The sequence below is a fragment of the Leptosomus discolor genome, chromosome 3, assembly GCF_034619465.1.
Source record: "Leptosomus discolor isolate bLepDis1 chromosome 3, bLepDis1.hap2, whole genome shotgun sequence".
Classification (NCBI taxonomy): domain Eukaryota; kingdom Metazoa; phylum Chordata; class Aves; order Leptosomiformes; family Leptosomidae; genus Leptosomus; species Leptosomus discolor.
In genome coordinates this window covers 63,125,176-63,143,012 of record NC_141393.1, presented here as the reverse complement: position 1 = coordinate 63,143,012, position 17,837 = coordinate 63,125,176, and the positions used below count along the sequence as shown (strand labels likewise).

General features: G+C 44.0%; 2 protein-coding genes across 3 annotated transcripts; one reads left to right on the top strand and one right to left on the bottom strand.

The window, feature by feature from the left end:
• Nucleotides 1–722: 722 nt before the first annotated feature.
• TYW3 (tRNA-yW synthesizing protein 3 homolog) lies at nucleotides 723–8,257 on the bottom strand. 2 transcript variants are annotated; one of them, XM_086462556.1, is made up of 6 exons: nucleotides 8,084–8,257; nucleotides 7,401–7,481; nucleotides 3,985–4,083; nucleotides 3,091–3,162; nucleotides 2,677–2,810; nucleotides 723–1,813 (listed from the first exon to the last, which is right to left on the bottom strand). In XM_086462556.1, the coding sequence occupies exons 1-6, from the start codon at nucleotides 8,255–8,257 to the stop codon at nucleotides 1,591–1,593; spliced, it is 783 nt and encodes a 260-aa protein (XP_086318682.1). In that variant the 3' UTR covers nucleotides 723–1,590. The 2 variants fall into 2 exon arrangements, with proteins under 2 accessions (XP_086318682.1, XP_086318683.1); XM_086462557.1 differs by having other exon boundaries at nucleotides 8,102–8,257.
• A 319-nt stretch (nucleotides 8,258–8,576) lies between these two features.
• On the top strand, nucleotides 8,577–17,195 carry CRYZ (crystallin zeta). The gene is made up of 9 exons (XM_086462907.1): nucleotides 8,577–8,589; nucleotides 10,153–10,280; nucleotides 10,621–10,773; nucleotides 12,393–12,556; nucleotides 13,361–13,412; nucleotides 15,450–15,599; nucleotides 16,004–16,105; nucleotides 16,198–16,293; nucleotides 16,543–17,195. The coding sequence occupies exons 2-9, from the start codon at nucleotides 10,167–10,169 to the stop codon at nucleotides 16,702–16,704; spliced, it is 993 nt and encodes a 330-aa protein (XP_086319033.1). The 5' UTR covers nucleotides 8,577–8,589; nucleotides 10,153–10,166; the 3' UTR covers nucleotides 16,705–17,195.
• The last annotated feature ends 642 nt before the right edge of the window (nucleotides 17,196–17,837 follow it).

Below are 17,837 nucleotides of genomic sequence, written 5' to 3'. Positions count from 1 at the left end.
CTGTTGTTCTTTAATCTTCAAAATTTGTCATTGGTGCCTCACCCTTGTCACAAAGGAGGAAAACAGTAGAGCCTGATTTTTCTGCTACTTGCTTTATTTGTGCTCACAGCCAACAGCCAAGGACAGTATCAACTGCCCGGCCTTTCACTTGATATGACTGCGACCTTCTTGCAAGGACAGAAACGTACTGGCCTCTCACCTTCCCATGCCTCAACCAGTGCTGAGGACTTTCAAGCCACCAGAAATAGGATGAAAGCAAGCGCACCAAACTGTTCAAGCTGGAAGTTAGTAATACAAACAAGCAACACAAAAGGCTCACATTTATTTGCTTTGGCATGCCTGCTACTGGGAGCACAGCCTAACATATCTTTCAGAATCTATTTAAAGTCCCCAATTACTTTTCCCTTTGGCTGCCACCTAGTATGTCAAATTTTTAGTTAATGTAAAATTAACTGTATTAAAATTAAACAGAATTAAATTGTCCCCAAGACATAGGCTTATGTAATGGAAACAATGACCTATATGAACTGGGAGTTACTGCATCAAATAAACTATTTCCTTCAGTCGGGATCTTGTTTTGCAGTGTTAGTGCTCACTCAGTCATAAAAGGGTGGGCTCAGAATTCATTGTTGCTAAGGTTTATAAATTCACCAATTTTCTGAAAAACATACTATGAGTATGGAGTGACTTTTCTAGTAGTACAGTACAGGAATATGCACAAATTATTGCACCATTTTGTATTTAACATTTATTGCCCATCAGTGGCTCAGAGCCCGTTACTGCACACTTCGGTTGACTTTCTGCCCAGCCGCTGGAACGGAAGCTGGGCACTGGCCACACAGGATCTAAGTAAGTGAGCTAACGGACGATGAGCACACAGAGTCGGCTAAACAAGGCAGAGAAAATTAACATTTAATGGCTGCGGGCCAAGGGAAGCAGAACACACGAACACAGTGTGGCTGGAGCCTGAAACACAGTAAAATGCAGGAAAACAGCATTGACTTCGTTGCCCGGTGCGACAGCCGGGAAGGATCCTGGACGCAGCTGGCTGAAGCTGGCACAGAGCAGTACGTAACTTCTGCTTCTCTGTCCTACCCTCCACACCAGGTGCTGTTCTTCAGCTGACTAGTATGTGGCTTTGTGGTGTTTTGAAAGGGCCATCTATTTTGGTGCACACTGTTTTGCAGAGGACCTACAGGGATTAAAAACCTTCAAGGATAACAACCCAGTTTTTAGAGTTTCTCTGCTCTACAAAAATCAGAAGGGCTAAACTCAGCACTTGGAAGTGAAATGCTTCCATACAGACGTGGCCAAAGGCTGCAGCAAACCAGTTATTTCTGTGATAACTGACAGACAGTAATATAAGTTTGTTAATTCAACAGTGCTGTTAAAAAAACCCCAAAACATTCTATGGTTTTGTTTTCTGTGCTTCTTTGGCATTAAACCTGTTCACAATTCTGTTTAATTATCTTTTTTCCTAGTAAATGTCCGTGAGAGTGTTACTACTTAAAACAGTGCAGTATTTGTATCTCTTACAAAGAGCATTATAATTATTAATTCAGTTTGCCATTTGCTTTCAAATGCCTTAGTCTATATCATGATTTCAGCAAAAATATCTAGGTTGCTTTCTGTATCGTCCTCGGGCTCCGATTCTTCATTGTGGTCCTTTGGAGAGGTGTGTACATCTTGTTCTCGAACAGTCTTTCTCTTTCTTCTGTGAACGTACACAGGGCGATTCTTCTCCATCTCCTCAGGTGGCGAGCTGTTTGCGCTGATGGCAGTTTCCAAAGCTAACTCTAAGTGTTTGTAGAATCTAGAAACAAACAATTGTGTAGTTACTATTTTTGTAGGTTTGCTTATGATCTGCAAATGTACTCTGAGAAACTAATGCTTTTGTAATATAATCAAAATGTGCTAAGAGAAGAAAATTGTTACTAACATGGAAATGTTCTAGGAAGAATACTGGAAGAAAAATTAGTTCCTATACTGGAAGAAAAATCAGAAATATCAGCACATGTCCTTTGGTGTGCCACGCCACTTCTCTCTGTCATGCTCGTATGTTGGAAATCAATTAGTGGGTGTACTCACGTGCCATTAAGACCCTGTTAATCTTACAGGAACTATAAAATGGTATCAGGTTAAATGTCTGAAGATGGACTGCTACTATTAGCAATTACTTTAACAACTACAGAGATTTTCAATGGACATATAAAAAGAAACTGGTCTTAGTATGTGTCGGTGCCTCTCTAGTGTCCTCTTGATCCTCGTGCTCTTTGGCTCCTCTGCCTATTCTGTTCCTCAGCTGGAGACGGACGTAAAGACCCAAGTGTGTGTAACCTTCCACTGCCTTCAAAAATCATGAGCTTTGGGAACTGTACAAAGCACTTAGTGGATTTAAGTGTGCGTTGCAATCTGAATACTTCTGAAATGGTTACTGTGTTAGAATACAAATGCTGTTATCGTTAGAAAGAGGAGCTTGAACCCTACTCAGTAACAAAGACAGTAGGCAAACTCATATTGTTTACAGGTTTTCGCTTAAACAGTTTATAGTCTGCAGAGCTCAAAAAAGTAATCAAAATGGTATTTTAGACTGGTTTTGGCTGTTCCCCTCCCTGCCTTGTCCCCCTCACTTTTGAGTTTAGATGTCATGAATAGGATTGGTGTAACCTTACAAACCTGTCAATCCTCCTTGTGTTTTCTTCCATTTTCCTATTAGCTACACGTATCAGAAATTCAATATATTCTTCGGAGACCATCAATTTCCCCTTGTGGCTCAATGGAACTTCTAAGCAATGAGTGCTCCGGACGGCCTAAAAAACACACAGAGAGGGATTTATCTAGAATAAAGTTTTTTATTTTATGAAGGTTATTTAAATAATACAGGGAGTTCTTTACAGGAAAAAAACACTTATCCACACAATTGATTAGTCTGCTATCAACTAAAGCAAAATGGTATTTCTTTACTACAGCATGCCCTGTGACAGCTGTCAATCACATTACAGTTCAGATCTTGGGTTGAAAAAAAAATGAAGGTTAACCATAATGATACGATTTTGTTAATTCCTTAAAAGTAAGTAGAAAACTCCTTACCATCATAATTTTTCCTCCTCTGCCAACCGTAATACCAGAGTTCCTGAACCCAGAATCGATAGCCACTGAATGCTGCAGAATAAATTAATGCCTTAAACAGGTGTTATACACTTTCAGAGCAAGAAATAATTATGGATGGGTTGCAATGCTGTTTATAATCTCAGTTTTGCAAAAAAACCCCACCTTACTCAAAACCATCTCCCTAAATTAATACAATAATAGTTACATTAAATTAAAATGTTTCTAAGATCAAACGCACATAGTATCACAAATTGTGGCTGGTTTTCAAAGTACCACAGTCAATCTTGATTGTTTAATCTTAACCCATTAGTGCAGATGAGACATGAATGTCTCTCTGGGCACTGTGCTATTTTACCTTGAAGAGCTGGTAACTATACAGGCTGTCGTGCAACATTTATAGCTCAAAGTGCAGCAGTACTGTAAGAGGAGCTAATCAACTCTTCTGCATTAATGACGGAACAAACCCATCGTGCATTGCTCTCCGGAGTCACGCGGGAAAAGCAGGAGGCAAAGGTACTGCTCAATTAGCTGAAACTCTGGACCCGAATGGCCTGGCCAGTAGCAAAATGATGTCTGAAAAACCATCACTTTCAGCTGGCAAAAGCGGCCCACGCTCACTGTGAAAAGTCTGTACCAGGCAACCTGCTTCAGCTTGAACACTGATAATTCTGTTTTCTAAAAAGTACAGCAAAATCTCTGCTGAATTTAAAGCTGTGTTTTCTTCATCAGCGTGCTTTTACTGCCCTAGCTATTAAATGTACAGCACATCTGGGACTATTCTTAAGTGGTGAAGCTTACTCAGGAGCCCACACTTTTACAGCAAGGAATATAACAGAACAACGGGTTAACGTTGTCACTTGATGTGATTTTTACCAGAAGCTGTGCGTCTTGCAGCTCTTGACATAGCACATGAAGAACAAATGGTTCAAACTTGAGCACAACGTCACCAGTGGCTTTCTCCAGTGCTGTCATCTGGAAAATACACCAAAATATTTATAATAATAGTGCAAGTGTGTACTGTTTCTACAAAAACACCCCAAAAAATAATAGCTAGTCAGTGTGAAGCATTAAATCGCAGCATATTGAGTCCCAAACAGTTGGATTTATTCAGCAGCTTTTGATTTTGCATTGCTCACAATACAAAGAAATTCCATGGATTTCCATGATTCTGTTTGCTAAACTGATTAGGTCTGATAGAAATTCATTGCAAGATAGACCTTAAAAACTTGAAAACCTGCACTTCCCTGTTTATTTCTTTGTACATTCAAACGGATCGATACAGTCAGTACAGCAGGGGAAGAGGGCTGTTTTACTGCCATCAGGTGAAACTGGAGCAGGGGTTTTTTGTTTAGTTGGCTGGGGTTTTTTCCCTAAAAAATGTCTTTGTTCTTTAAAATCAAAAGACATTTAGTTTCTGAAGTACCTTCCTCAACTTCAGAAAACTTTCTGAGGTTCAGCAGATTAAATTCATGGCTTAACATACTTGATCACATTTTATTCTTAGGTTAAATAATAATGCATAGCCTACTGCACGGGAGTTAGAAAGATTAAAAAATTAAGAGGTTGAAATTAGAGGCATAAACCCACAAGAAGGAAAAAAAAAAAAAGACATAACTTCATAATTATAAAATTCAAGAAACTACCTTCAGACCCCTCAGTTCTCCTAGAAGACTGAGATCCTAGTGGCAATTTTTCCTGGGTTGGAAAGTGGAGAAAGCTGTATGACATTGTGCACAGCTTACTGTTACAGCTTCTCTATGTTTCAATGCTGTCTTTATGCAGGGAAATCTTAAGGGCCGATTCCATTCAGAAAGGTCGCTCTGAGGCAGTTATATTACTTATTTCCTGGTATGATTATTTAATCATAAGCACTGTTTGCCCCCCCTTCTTGTTTGCCTTCACTTGCCTAATTCACAGCACTAAAAATTAACTAAAAAAACCTCTTCTATGTTAACTTGAGAAATTTCAGCTGTTTTCCCATGCTTTGTTGTTTTGTCTAGCCCTTCTCATCTTCCCTGTAAAACGAAAATATTCCACAAAAATCTTCAGGAAATAATCAAATTCACATGCTGTTTTAAGACACGATGGCATAAAAGAAAACTGCTGAAGTAACGCTCTCTCCTTTCCTTTAAACACTGAAAAGTCTTTGAAGTATTTATGCAGCATCTCCTCCATAAATGCTCTTACTTTAAGTTCAAAGCAGGTCTTTCTGAACAGCTAGGTTTGACACTCGTGTGCCAGATTTTACAAAATGCCCAAGTAACCACAGCTGTGCTAAAGCTGGTAAGAAACAGAAAGGATCTGTACTGCAGCGCAGTACAGAAGTACCAAAGCTAACTTACTTTGCATTTGCGTGGGCTGGAACGGAGCTGTGCTGACAGTGCCCCAGCGAGGTGAACTCAGCGTCGCCCAGCGCTGGGCTTGGCAGAGCTGCCGGGCTTCTCCCCGCAGCGCAGCATGGGGCCGCGCACCCTCCCGAGGCCCCGCGCGGTGCGGTGTCTGCCTGGGCCGGGCTGGGCCAGCGGGCGTCCAGGCACAGGCGGCCGCGGTATTCGCCGTGTGTAACACAGGCTGGGACCCGCCACGGCCGCCCACGTCCCCTGCTCAGGCGCATTTCCCTGATCCCTTCCCGGGTGCTTTCCCGTGTCCGAGATGCAGCTCTAGCCACCCGAGCAATAGTGTCCTGCTCGGCACAACGATCGGCACCCACGGTGGCTGGCAGCCAACCGGACAGGCTTGTCTCTGGAACAAGTACTGTAGCAGAGAATGCATGATGAGCTGCGATCAGCGCGTGTGGTATTGGTGAGGGTGTTTGTCAGGGTTTCTATTTCTCTGAAAAGGGTAAGTAATTTAGCAGATACTCTAGGGGCAGCTTTTCAGCGAGCACACAGCTAACTGAAGTCATACTGACTGAAATCGCCTATGCGTGTTAGCAGTGCCCCAAAGCTGTCTTACAATGCTTGTTTCCTCAAAAAGCTTATTAATGGAACAAAATATTTCAGTAAAGGCTTTTTATTATCTTACTGCATCTGAAAGTAATTGTCTATTAAGTGTGTGAAGTCTGAGGCCCTGGTTTGCTCCCAGTGAAGCTGACGGGAAAACGCCCAGTGGGAACAGGATCAGGCCCCTCACCTCTAAATTTAGAGTCGAAGTCTAATTGCTGACGTGAAATGACAGGAAGTACCTGTCAGTGATATGTAAAAAAGCTGACACAAATGAAGCCCCTCTATTCCAAACACGGAGCCATCGCTGAAGGGACAGGAAGCAGAAAAGGACTGGCTGTGTGGCAGGCCTGACGGCGGCAGCACCGCCGAACGCAGCCCTGGCTGTGCTGTTGAGGCCGATACGTGCAGTGAAGTCAAATGATCCGACAGACAAAAGCACAACACGCAGCATACGAGTTCCCGACTTCCCTTCTCGTTTCCTAAATATGGCACTAGCAAAGCTTTATCATACAGTAGAATAATTTAAAAATTAATCAAAGACATTTTTCTTGCATTTGCAATTCATGCATTAAAAAAAAAAATCCTGTCTCCCTGTTTAAAGGGAACAGAGAAGGTCAGAGCATTTCCTCTCACAAGGGTCAGCGGCAGCCCACTGTGTCCTCCTCAGCCTGAAATTTGCGGATGGAAATTTCAGCAAACTCTGCTTTGCCAGAACAAAGACTAACAAAGACAAATACTTTGGATGCTTTTTTGTGCATGTGTGAGAATGTCTGCATATGGTAAAGCGAGCTGTGAATGGAGTGAGAGAATTTTAACCTTGTAACCGCTTCTTTTTTGGCACAGACAAAACAAAGAGATGTATGCAGAGAGCAGGCTATTTCAAAAGCATACTAAAATAACCCCCACCATATATATCTTCTTTTAAATTTCAGGGGATTTTAATATACTAAAAATGCAGTGTAAGAGATTCACTGTCACACTAGTTTCAGGTGTCTGTAAATGAAAGGCTGTCAGCACAGCCAGCTGGGCTCAAGCCAGTTTTAAATTCAAGCCACTTTTTTTAACACAAAACAGTTTTAACTGTCTTGAAGGAGTTATTACATAGAAAAGGAACAGGCTCACCGGCATGCCTACTTGAACATGTCTACATTTAATAGAAACAGAGGAATTCATTTTGGTTGCTTCTGGAATTACTGAATAAAGCAGCAAAATGAGTGTCAATTCACCCCAGTAACAGGAATAAATGCCCTAAAAATTTCTTTATATTTTACATGACATGTTTTCCATGACATTAGCAACACTGCATTAAATAAATATAAAAGTTGTATCATATTGTCCTCTTACCACATCATCTTTGGTGCACGTTTCATGTGTCACCATGAGCCACGTGCAGTTTTGCTTCTGGATCTCCCAGCCGTTTATATCCTAGTAATGAAAAGAAACGATTAAACGAGCACTACAGGTAGGTGTGGCTTGATCTCATGCTTGCAGAAAAACCTCGGTCCTTCAGAGCAAAACCACCGTCGCCTTCCAAATCGCTCGTTTCCTTAACGTACAAAACCGCGCTGACACCGCAGCAGCTCACGCCCGGCCCCGCTCAGGCACAGTGGCGAGGCCGGGCCTGGCCTCAGACAGGCTGACGAACCGGCGACCGGCACCGACAACCACGAACCCCAACGCCGGCACCAAAACCCACTCCTCCCGCCGCGCCGCCCCCGGGTGGCCCCGCCGCCTGCCCTGCGGGCTCCCGTTGCCGCCGTCGCGGCCCCGGCCCTCTCCTCCGGCCGGCGCCCAGCAGGGCCCGCCCCGGGGCTCCGCGCCGACACGGCAACCGCCGCGCGGTGCCCTCGCCCCACCGAGCGGCCATCGGTGGGCAAACCCCGCGGCCCTGCCCGATGCGGCGGGAAGAGGCACCGCCGCCCGCCCCGGCCCGCTCGAAGGACGCCGAGAGCCGAAGCTGCGGCCGGGCCCCGCTAGATTTCCGCCGCCGCGGCGGGATCTCCAGGCCCCGGTCCCGCGGGACTCACCGCGGCGCTGCCCTGCGCCAGGACGAGGCGGCCCGAGCAGGAGCTGGTGGTGCAGAACCGGGCCCGTCCGTTGAGGAGCTGCACGACGGCGGCGGCGCGCTCGTCCAGGCCGCCCTTCCTGCTGGCGTCCGCCCGCGCCAGGCGCTGCGCCTTCCGCTGCCCGAAGGCCGCCATCAGCGGGCGGCGACCCCGGCTCCGCGATGGGAGCCCGCCAGGGCCAAACCTCCCCAGGCGACGGCCGGCGGGTGGGCGGAGCGGGGAGCGCCCGTCACCGCGCCCGCCTCCCGGCTGCCCCCGCCCCCGCCCCCGCCCCGCCCGCGTTCCGCCGCCAACCGGCCCGGGCCCTTGTCCGCCGCGGGGGCAGGAGCGCTGCGGAGGTAGGCGGTGGGCGAGGGCTCCCCGGCGGCCTCCAGGCCTCGACTCTGCCCCGGGCGGCGGGCCGGGCTGTCGGCGGCCCCGCGCTGCCTGCGCCGGCGCTCCTCGGCGCGCGGAACCGGGCTGCGCAGGTACAGGCGGCGGCGGCCGGGCCGCTGCAGGCCGGCCCCGACGGGCGTGTCAGGGGGCGGGGCCTGGCGACGGGGGCGTGTCGGGGGCGGGGCCTCCCCGCCAGCGCTGAGGGGGCGGTGGGCCCGGGCTGTTCTCGGCTGCCCCCGGCCGCTCCACACCCCCCACCCGCCCAGCGGGGCCGCTGCGGGGCGCCGCGTTTTCCCCCGCGCAGCCGGTGAGCCGCCCCGGAGCCGCGTCAGGCCCCTCCCGTCCCCTCCCGTCCCGCGGAGCCCTTGTGTCCGGCGGGGGAGCCCGCTCAGCTTGGACGGCCTTTAGGCCCGGGGGAGGGGTCGGCCCGGCGCCCGGCGTCGTGCTGCGGAACCGGTTGTTGAAACGCGCAGGGCCGGGTTTTTTCTGAGCGGAAGACAAACCTTCTCTTAGTTTAGTTAGCTGTAACGGTGACTATACCTCAGAAGTGACTTTGCGGTGTAAATTTTTGCTGTGTCCCACGGGAAATGTCAGTAGTGTATGTCCTTGTGACTAATGCACCTCCTGACTTGAACAGGTAACCCAAAATGTGAGGGAGGCCTTACAGACTGTATCAGTTAAGAGAAAAAAAATTGCGGTTGAGTCAGGTACTTTAGAAGCTGTAATCATCTTTGGGAAAAGCCTACCCCTGGTTCTAGTCCTAAAGTTCCCTAGCTGGAGTCCGTCTCTTGGTGTCTGTAAGCTCCCTGTATTCCTGTTGCTGTCCTGGCATTATTTGCTCTACACCCCGTGAAGCTCCTCTGTCTGAGGCGACAAGATTCCTGAAAGACTTGTGTCCAACCTTTCCTGTAGCAGGAGTAACTTGCTCCCGGCGTTTGTTAGAATGCTTCACAAACAAATGCAGTCAGAACAGACAGAGCTTCGTCGGTGGTTAAACTGTTATCACATCCATGGGTGCGCATGGGGCTGTGAGCTGCAGCAGCTGAGGGCTGTGGTTCGTGGGCTGTTCCGTACAGCTGCAGGTGTGGAATCTAGCTGGAATTAAGGGCCAGTATTTGGGGTGTCTGCACTTCACTTTGTGCTGGCTTGTTTTAATGTCCTGTCATTTTTTCTGTTTCTGGTAGCTGGTAAGTAGTTTTTTGCTGCCTTTTTTTTACCATGTAAGTTTAATAGTGAGCAGGAGTGGAATGTCATTGGTGAGATTACCCAGTCAGCTGATGTATGACAGTCTGTTTTGCAAGAATGTAATAGTAATTTGTCAGTGTTTTTCCCCAAAGTGCTGTGCATCTGCATATGTAATAGCAGCGCAGCGTTCACAGGAGCTGCTGTAGAAATACTTCTATGGGTAAATTATTTGCATGAGACTTTTAATAGCCATAAAGTCCTGCAAATGCTAGGGTTAGTTTTACACCTTTTGCAAGATCTGTGGGAAAAAAACCCCCAAAACCCAACCCAAACAACCCCTCCAGTTTAAATCGGGAGTGAACCTTGATTTTATCAGTTGCTTGACAGGTGGTTGGTTGATTTCTTTATTTTGAAAATGCAAAATAAATTATGAAGGTGATATAATATTATTCTTGTTTTTTGCCCCCCAGATATCCTGATCGCCATGGCGATGACCACAAGAAATGTGATGAGAGCTGTCAGAGTTTTTGAATTTGGTGGCCCTGAAGTGCTTAAACTCCAGTCAGATGTCTTAATTCCTGATCCAAAAGAAAATCAGGTATAGATGAGTTCTGTGAACTGAGGTAATGACACTGAATGATAACAAGTACACTCAGAACAGAATGAAAACTGCAAAACAAAACTTTTCAGCTTGAATATGTAGTTTTTGATCAGCAGATTCATATTACTTGGGACATCACGTTTTACAAATGTAGACTTTTTACTGTTACATGGGCTTACATGTTCCATAGAAAAGATTTCCTGAAGATGACTTCAGTTCGACGCTGAATTTCTGCTGACTCTGGTTAAGAGTTTAGTTAAAATGCCGTGATACTGTGCTGTCAGTTCAAGTTCTGAAGCTCTTCTAATTATTGCTTAAGAAGCATCTTTTCTTTCAGGTGTTAATTAAAGTCCATGCCTGTGGGGTAAATCCTGTCGAGACATATATTCGTTCTGGAAGTTATGCTAGGAAACCAGCTTTACCCTATACTCCTGGCTCAGATGTGGCTGGTGTGATAGAAAGCGTTGGGGAACATGTGACTGCACTCAAGGTATTTATACGTTGGGTTTTAGTTCATTATTGTATCCTCTTTGTGTGATTGCTATACTGCTGTTCCTGGATTTATTGCTTGTAATAATGTAATGTATTTGGCGGGGGGGTAATCACCTTCATTGACTGGTCAAAGCATGCAGTGAGATCATATTGGCAACTCAGTCTGCAGATGGAACTGTAGGGAAGTCTTTCACGATGTTGACCTCCAAGAGTTAAAGGGTCTCAGAAGACGCACTTCACTTTGTGCGCTTAAAGTGACGATAGCAGGTGTACAAAAGCTGTGGTTCAGATTAGAAGTTGGATGTTTCCTGTTTGAGGTAATAGTTTCATGCAGAGCTGAAAAATTTTCCGTGCAGTTTTTTTTGGAAATGGCTTTTATTTTAGTTACTTATAAAGCCTCGTAAGTTACATAATTGTTGTTAAAACTGTTCAAATACTTTATTACTCTAGCATAGTAATTTTACTTAGGTTTTATCAGAGGGAAAGTCTTGGGGCTGGAGAAGGCAATTATCAGTTTGTTAAAAGATATCTGTGAGGTTTATTTAGTTTTTAAATCTTCTTCAAGTCACTAGACTGTTGGTCTCAGACAAATGTAAAAATTGTAGTTAAAAGTCTGTTGGAATTTCCTGCCTTGGAGTTTATGTAACTGTTGCAGGAGAGATGAGATAATTGGTTGTCTGGGGAGAACAATCATGTTTGTTCATATTTTCTTATCACTAGTTTGCTATATCTGCTGTGCGTGCTTGTGGAAATCGTGATGCTCTTTGCTTGAGTGAGAGAGAGAGAGATGATGAGAGCAGTATGTGCTGCAGACAGACGTCCCGAAAATGCCGGGTAGCCAAGCTCACTCATTTGCGTGCTCGTAGTGCTGGAGGAGCAGCGATGCTGATGCGCAGCCCTCCTCGGGGTGCTTAGCGCCCGATGTCTGCAAATCAGACGAACGTCGCCCGCACGCTGTGTGTTTGAGACCCACGTGCAAACAGTAGAAAAACCAGAGCTCAGTAACCGTGAGCATTAAGGGAGACTGATGCTGTTGTGCGGCGGGCTGGCGCGAGGCCGGGTGCTGAGCGGGACCCTGCCGCGGGCGCTGTACCCCTCAGCAGGGCTGGGGCCCTGCACGTGCAGCGCGTGGCCCGGGTGCATCCCCTGCTCACCAACTCGGTTGCTAATTTGAGCGTTCCCTGCTGAAGACCAGCAGTAATATTTAGTTACCTTACCGTGTGTTAAGAGGGTATCTTTTTTCCACGTTTAAACGAAAATAACTGAGAAATGTTTCTTTTGTGAAAGCTTTTGAGGTTTTGCGTTTGGAATCTGTGGATGGAATTATTTAGTGTTCGGGTTCATTAAGGCTAATATTGATGAGACGGTTTGTGTGTTGCACTGTAGAGCGGGGTTGTAATTATGACACTTAAATGTAAGTATATGAAATTACATGGTTTGTGTTGCATTGATTATATGTATTAGCATTTGTAAAAATCTGTGACAAACTTAGCTGGTTATTTTTAATAGGAGTGCTGTTAGAAATAGCCTAAACTTCTGTGAACTGGTTCTTAATGTATATTAAGGAAAAAATAAGGGAGATGATTAATTTCTCTATTTTCTTTCCCTCCTTTCTAGAAAGGTGACAGGGTTTTTACCATTGGTACAATCTCTGGAGGATATGCAGATTACGCCGTTGCTGCAGCTAACAGAGTCTTCCCTTTGTCAGATAAATTGGACTTCAAGCAAGGAGCAGCGATTGGAATACCCTACTTCACTGCTTATCGTGCTCTTTTCCAAAAGTAAGATGCCAAATCTAAGTTTGTGCATTTTGCTTTTGAATATTTAAAATACTGAAACATATATTTTCATGGCCCTGTAAAATGGGGAGAGATCAATGAGCGGGAAATGTTTAAACCACATAAGTTAAATTTATTACACTGATGGGATTGTCAGATAATTGTTACCTAGAAGCCAGTGACTGTGTTTTCCTGTAAGTATTTAATCTTAAGAGAACAGACCTGGAAAGGGTTCTTCGATAAATGTCATATAATAAAATGTGTAACACTTTTTCAGTACTCACTGGTATTTTGGCTAGGGAAGAAACCCAGGAATAGTTCTAATTTCCTAATTACACGCACAATGAGCTCAATTCTTTCCTCCATGAGCCTCTCTGCCGGAGAGGCTCTGGGTACAGTCCTCTCTGTTGCCATAGGACAGGACAACCAGTAAAAGCCAAGCTTCCTTGTCAGCCAGGTGAGAGCTTAGGATTGGAATCCAGTTTGGTTTGGTAGAACAAATGATTAGAACTAGTGTGGTTTATCTTCAGATCTGCAGCTTACGAAGATCTTGAACTGAGGTGTGGTACCAGGCTGTTCCTTGCTGCTAGTTGCATGTTGGAATAATTGTGTGTTACTTAAATGCACAAATGTTATGCTTTACTTTGCCTCCTTGCTTTCCCAAAGAGGCTGATTATACCTCGTTAGCCATAGCATAAATTGGAAATACTTTGTGAAAGATGAGATTTGATGTCAGTATATGCAATCTGATGCTTAATGATGATGTACTGCCATCACAATGCCAATATTTTCTGTTTTTCCATTCAGAGGGCGTGCCAAAGCAGGAGAAAGTGTGCTAGTGCATGGTGCAAGTGGAGGAGTAAGTATTTTGAGAAGGCAAGTTATAACAAATGCTGCTTTCTGTCCTTGTATCTGCTTTTGTCTGTGATATGATTTATGGTCACATTTATATCAATTTATGGATTAACAAAATCAAGTTTTTATTTCAGATACTTTAGGATACTTTTTTCTTAGAGCAAACCCTGTTATTCCAAGTAACTATGAAACTGCGTGAGTGATTGTGTAAGGCCCCTAGTATGGAGGGTCACATAATAAACGCATTGCTGCAGTCGGAAGCTGGTCTGGAAGCTTTATAATGGGCCTTCCTGAGATAAAACTGATAGCAGAAAGCCGTGGTTTTAAATATGTACAAGTTGTTCTCGGAGTAGTAATCACTGGGGCATAGCAACTATGCATTTCTGGGATATTTTTACCTATTAGCTAACAGCTAACTGCACAGGGAGAGATACTGGAATATATAAATTCATGACTGAATGCTGTCTGAAATTGAACATACAGTTTTCTCTGGTTTTACATGACAAGCTAACTTTGGAGCTCTTTCACACAACATTCTAGTTTAATTTATCCCCCATACTTGCATTTTGTTGCTCAGCTTCTGCTGATGCACCAAACAGCTGCTTAAACAGGCAAAGTTTCCTTAATTATTTGGTAGACAGCAAAAAGGTGATTATGACAATCTCGTATGAAGAGGAATTCAGTTCTCATTCTAAGATACCAGCGTTGTAGCCTCTTTTTTTTTTTTCCTTATCTAAACATAGTGTTTCTATTCTTACTTATACTTCTAGAAAAGATATATTGCCTTTCATTTGCAGAAGCGTATAACGCAAATCCGTTCTTCTGTGGACTTGTAACCTTTGTTACAGGAGTACTTGTAAAAGCAGTGAGATATGTACAGGTACGAAGCACAGGCTGAAGAGAAAAGAAGGTTTGTGCTGCATCTTTTCTTTCAAGTGATGCCAACTTCCATAATGAATTTTAAAAATGTGCCTCCTTTTGAATTTTTCTCTGAAAATCAGTCTGACCATGATGTCTTTAGTTAATGGTGGTTTTTTTTTTCATTTAGTTGAAAACTGGTGATCTGTTACAGAGAAAACAAGGCTGCGTTTGGCAAACAGTTTGGTAGATCCTGGCCAGACAGATGGTCGTGGTAGATTTTTTTTTTTTTTTTTTGAGAAGCCTGTCCATTTACTTTGTGTGTTATTCGTACATACAAATTTAGAGTAGCAGAGCCACAGAATGGAGTTTTTATGGTCGTTTTTGTTTGTGTATTTATTTATTTGTTGGTGTCTTCCCCCCCAATTGGAAAATGTACATGTCTTAACATGTCCTGGAGGAGGTCTCCGGCTGTGTGGTTGGTACAGTGGGTGGCCGAGTCTGTTGCCTCAGGAAGCTGAGCAGCTGGCACTGGGTCCAGGCAGCATTGTACGTGTCTGCTGTTCCCTCGTTTGCTTGCACGTTCTCTTGCCGCGACACAAAGCAAACCCAAGAGATGGCATTGGCATGCCTCAAGGGATCACTGGCTCCAGTGTCGGGATTTTGTGACGCATCCCTCACCTCTAAACATCCTCTGGAGTGCAAAGCTGGTGCGAGACACTGAGAATTTGGTTTCTAAAGATACCATTTAATCTGTTTGTGAAAGGAGCGGAAGTAGTGTTAATGAAATTTGTGCTTGCAGATTTTCTTTGCAGTGTATAATGCTGGTGTCAATAGCAGGTGATGCTGTGAAGAGAGAATTTTCCTTGGCTTTATATCAAATATATGTGGCCCAACTTTAACAGATAGACCATGTTCTGCATGGATTTATATCAAACCACAGAACTCTACTATGCCTCTCTAAATATCTTCTGTTTTTCTCAAGACTATTTGGCTATCTTTAAGATCCAAATTACTTATTATGACTAAAAAAAAAATATGTTACCAGGCCAACTTCTTAAATGGGTAAGTTCCAAGTTGCTGGTAGAATACATACAATTTAAAATGCTAAGAAAGAAAGAGAAAAAAGACCGTGTTTTTTTTTTTCTTCTTTTTTTTTTTTTTTTTTTTTTTTCCCCCTCAGGTGGGAATAGCAACATGTCAGATTGCCAGAGCCTGTGGTTTAAAGGTTTTGGGTACAGCAGGAACTGAGGAAGGCATGAAGATGGTTCTGAGAAATGGCGCTCATCAAGTGTTTAATCACAGAGAAGCCAATTACATTGTTAAAGTTAAGGTGAGCATGTATCGGGGCTAGGTGGTGAAGGATGTGTTTTTCTTACTAACAAAGTGGGAACAGTTGGTTCTTTGAAGTAGATTTACGTAGGTGTAACAGTGTACTGCCTTTTACACTTTTACACAAGGAGAAACTTCTCAGGCTGGAAAAGCGGAGCTTGCTTCGCAGGCAGTGGCATTTGGAAACTCTTGCATTCCAGCAAATTCCAGTGTGGTAGCATATCATAATTCAGCATATCAAAATATACTAAAATTAAACTTATTAGGTGTCAGCCTTAGCAAAAACCTGTGTTTAAAATGTAAACAATAAACTGTAAGATGTCTGTTATCTGTAGCGTGTGAGCGAAACAGTGGTACCCAAGCACCAGCTGGAGTGATTCAAGTAACATATTCTGTCCTGCATAGGAATACACAGGGATGGAAGGAGTTGATATGATAATAGAAATGCTCTCTAACGTCAATCTCGCTACTGACTTACAACTGCTGTCCTATGCAGGAAGGGTGATGGTGAGTGCTTTTTGTTGCTGACTTTAGTTTGTGCGTTTAGCAACGCGGCACAACAGTTAAGCTTGACCTATCTTTTAACTCGTTTGTAACAGGTTGTGGGCTGTAGAGGTTCTATTGAGATAAATCCAAGAGACACTATGAGTAAAGAATCCAGCATAATTGGAGTTAGTCTGTTTCTTGCAACTGAGGTAAGAAGCGTTTTTATTTTAAAGAATGTTTTGTTGGCTTAGTCCAACATCTCTGTTTCCAGTTAAAATCATTTGTAGGGGTGAAAGCATAATTTCACTGTAACTTGTTTGTTCATCCCTTTACATTTTGATTTAATCTCAGAACATCAAAAATATTTTTGGGCTGTGAAATTTGGTTTAACACTTGCCTAAATAGTCAATACTGAAATGTAAAGACCTTGTGGTAAATGCTGTCTTTATTGCATGCAGGAGGAGATGCATGAATGTGCCAGAGCAGTCGTTGATGGCATAGAAGCTGGCTGGCTGAAACCAATTGTGGGCTCTGAATACCCACTGGAGAAAGTAGCTGAAGCTCATGAAGATATTATTCGTGGCAGTGGGACTCGAGGAAAGATGGTGCTCCTTCTGTAGAGGCTTTTTCCTTTTATTTTGTGGCTGTTCTAACTGCACCTTTGCTTACATGATTCATTGAACGTATGCTATAAAACATACTTTTGATCAGGTTTGACAGTAACAGCAAATGCTGACTTACGTTAATTAATTACGTTAATTAATTAACAATCTATTTCTTTTTGTAATAAGCAGAGTTGTGTATACTTTAAAATAATTTTTGTCGCTTTTTTGGCTGGTGTGGGAATGATAGATTTTCTCTGCTGGTGTGGCCTTGTGATGCAGGGGAGACTCGTACCTGAGGCAGCATTTGATGCCATGCTCTGTGGGAAGTTAGAGCGAGGCCACTGCAGGTAGTGCGAAATGAAGCCTGCTTTAACCAGCCACACAAATGTATGCAACTAACTGTATGCGTACAACTAGGACTCTGTGAAATCTTTAGCCACAGAATTTGTCTTGTTCGTCTTTTTTGTCACATGATTTACTTGGAATAAAAGCTTTTACTGCCAAAATAGTTCACTTTCCAGCTCAAAAGACACCCGAAGAATCTCTTGGATACAAACTGTTCGGAAGCAGAGGCAGTTTTGTTTTGCTATGCCTGGCTTGGTATCAGAGGTGACAGTGTCCCAGTTACTCCAACGGGACCATCACTCTGAAGCTGCCTGCTAATCCGTGCTGCTTTGCAGCTGAGCACATTGGCAGAAACAGCCTTGATGGGAGGTGGATGGGTGGCAAGGACTGCAATTCTTCCTGTGACCTCTATGGAATTTAAAGTCACCTGAATCCCTATCTACAATGAGGAGAAAAGAGAGGCTGTGCTGTTCTCGTGGGTGCTGAGAATTCATGTTATTTTGTAAATGACTGCGTCTGCATTGTTGACTTGTTCCAAGTTAAGGAAGGACAATTTGATGCGTTGACAGTTTTTACACTCAAAATACTGTTTGGTATTACAGGCACTTCCTTTTAATGATATAATTCTTCAATGAGCAGTGAAGTCATCACATGCAGAAGAGCTTTGTCAACTTCAAGGATGAGCTTTTCTGTTCTTTTGAGGAAAAGCAAGTCCTTACTAAACAGAAACTCTTTATAAGTATTTTTGTCCGTGGAGGTTACTTGATTTTTAACATTTGGTCTGGATTCATTTGGTGTCATAC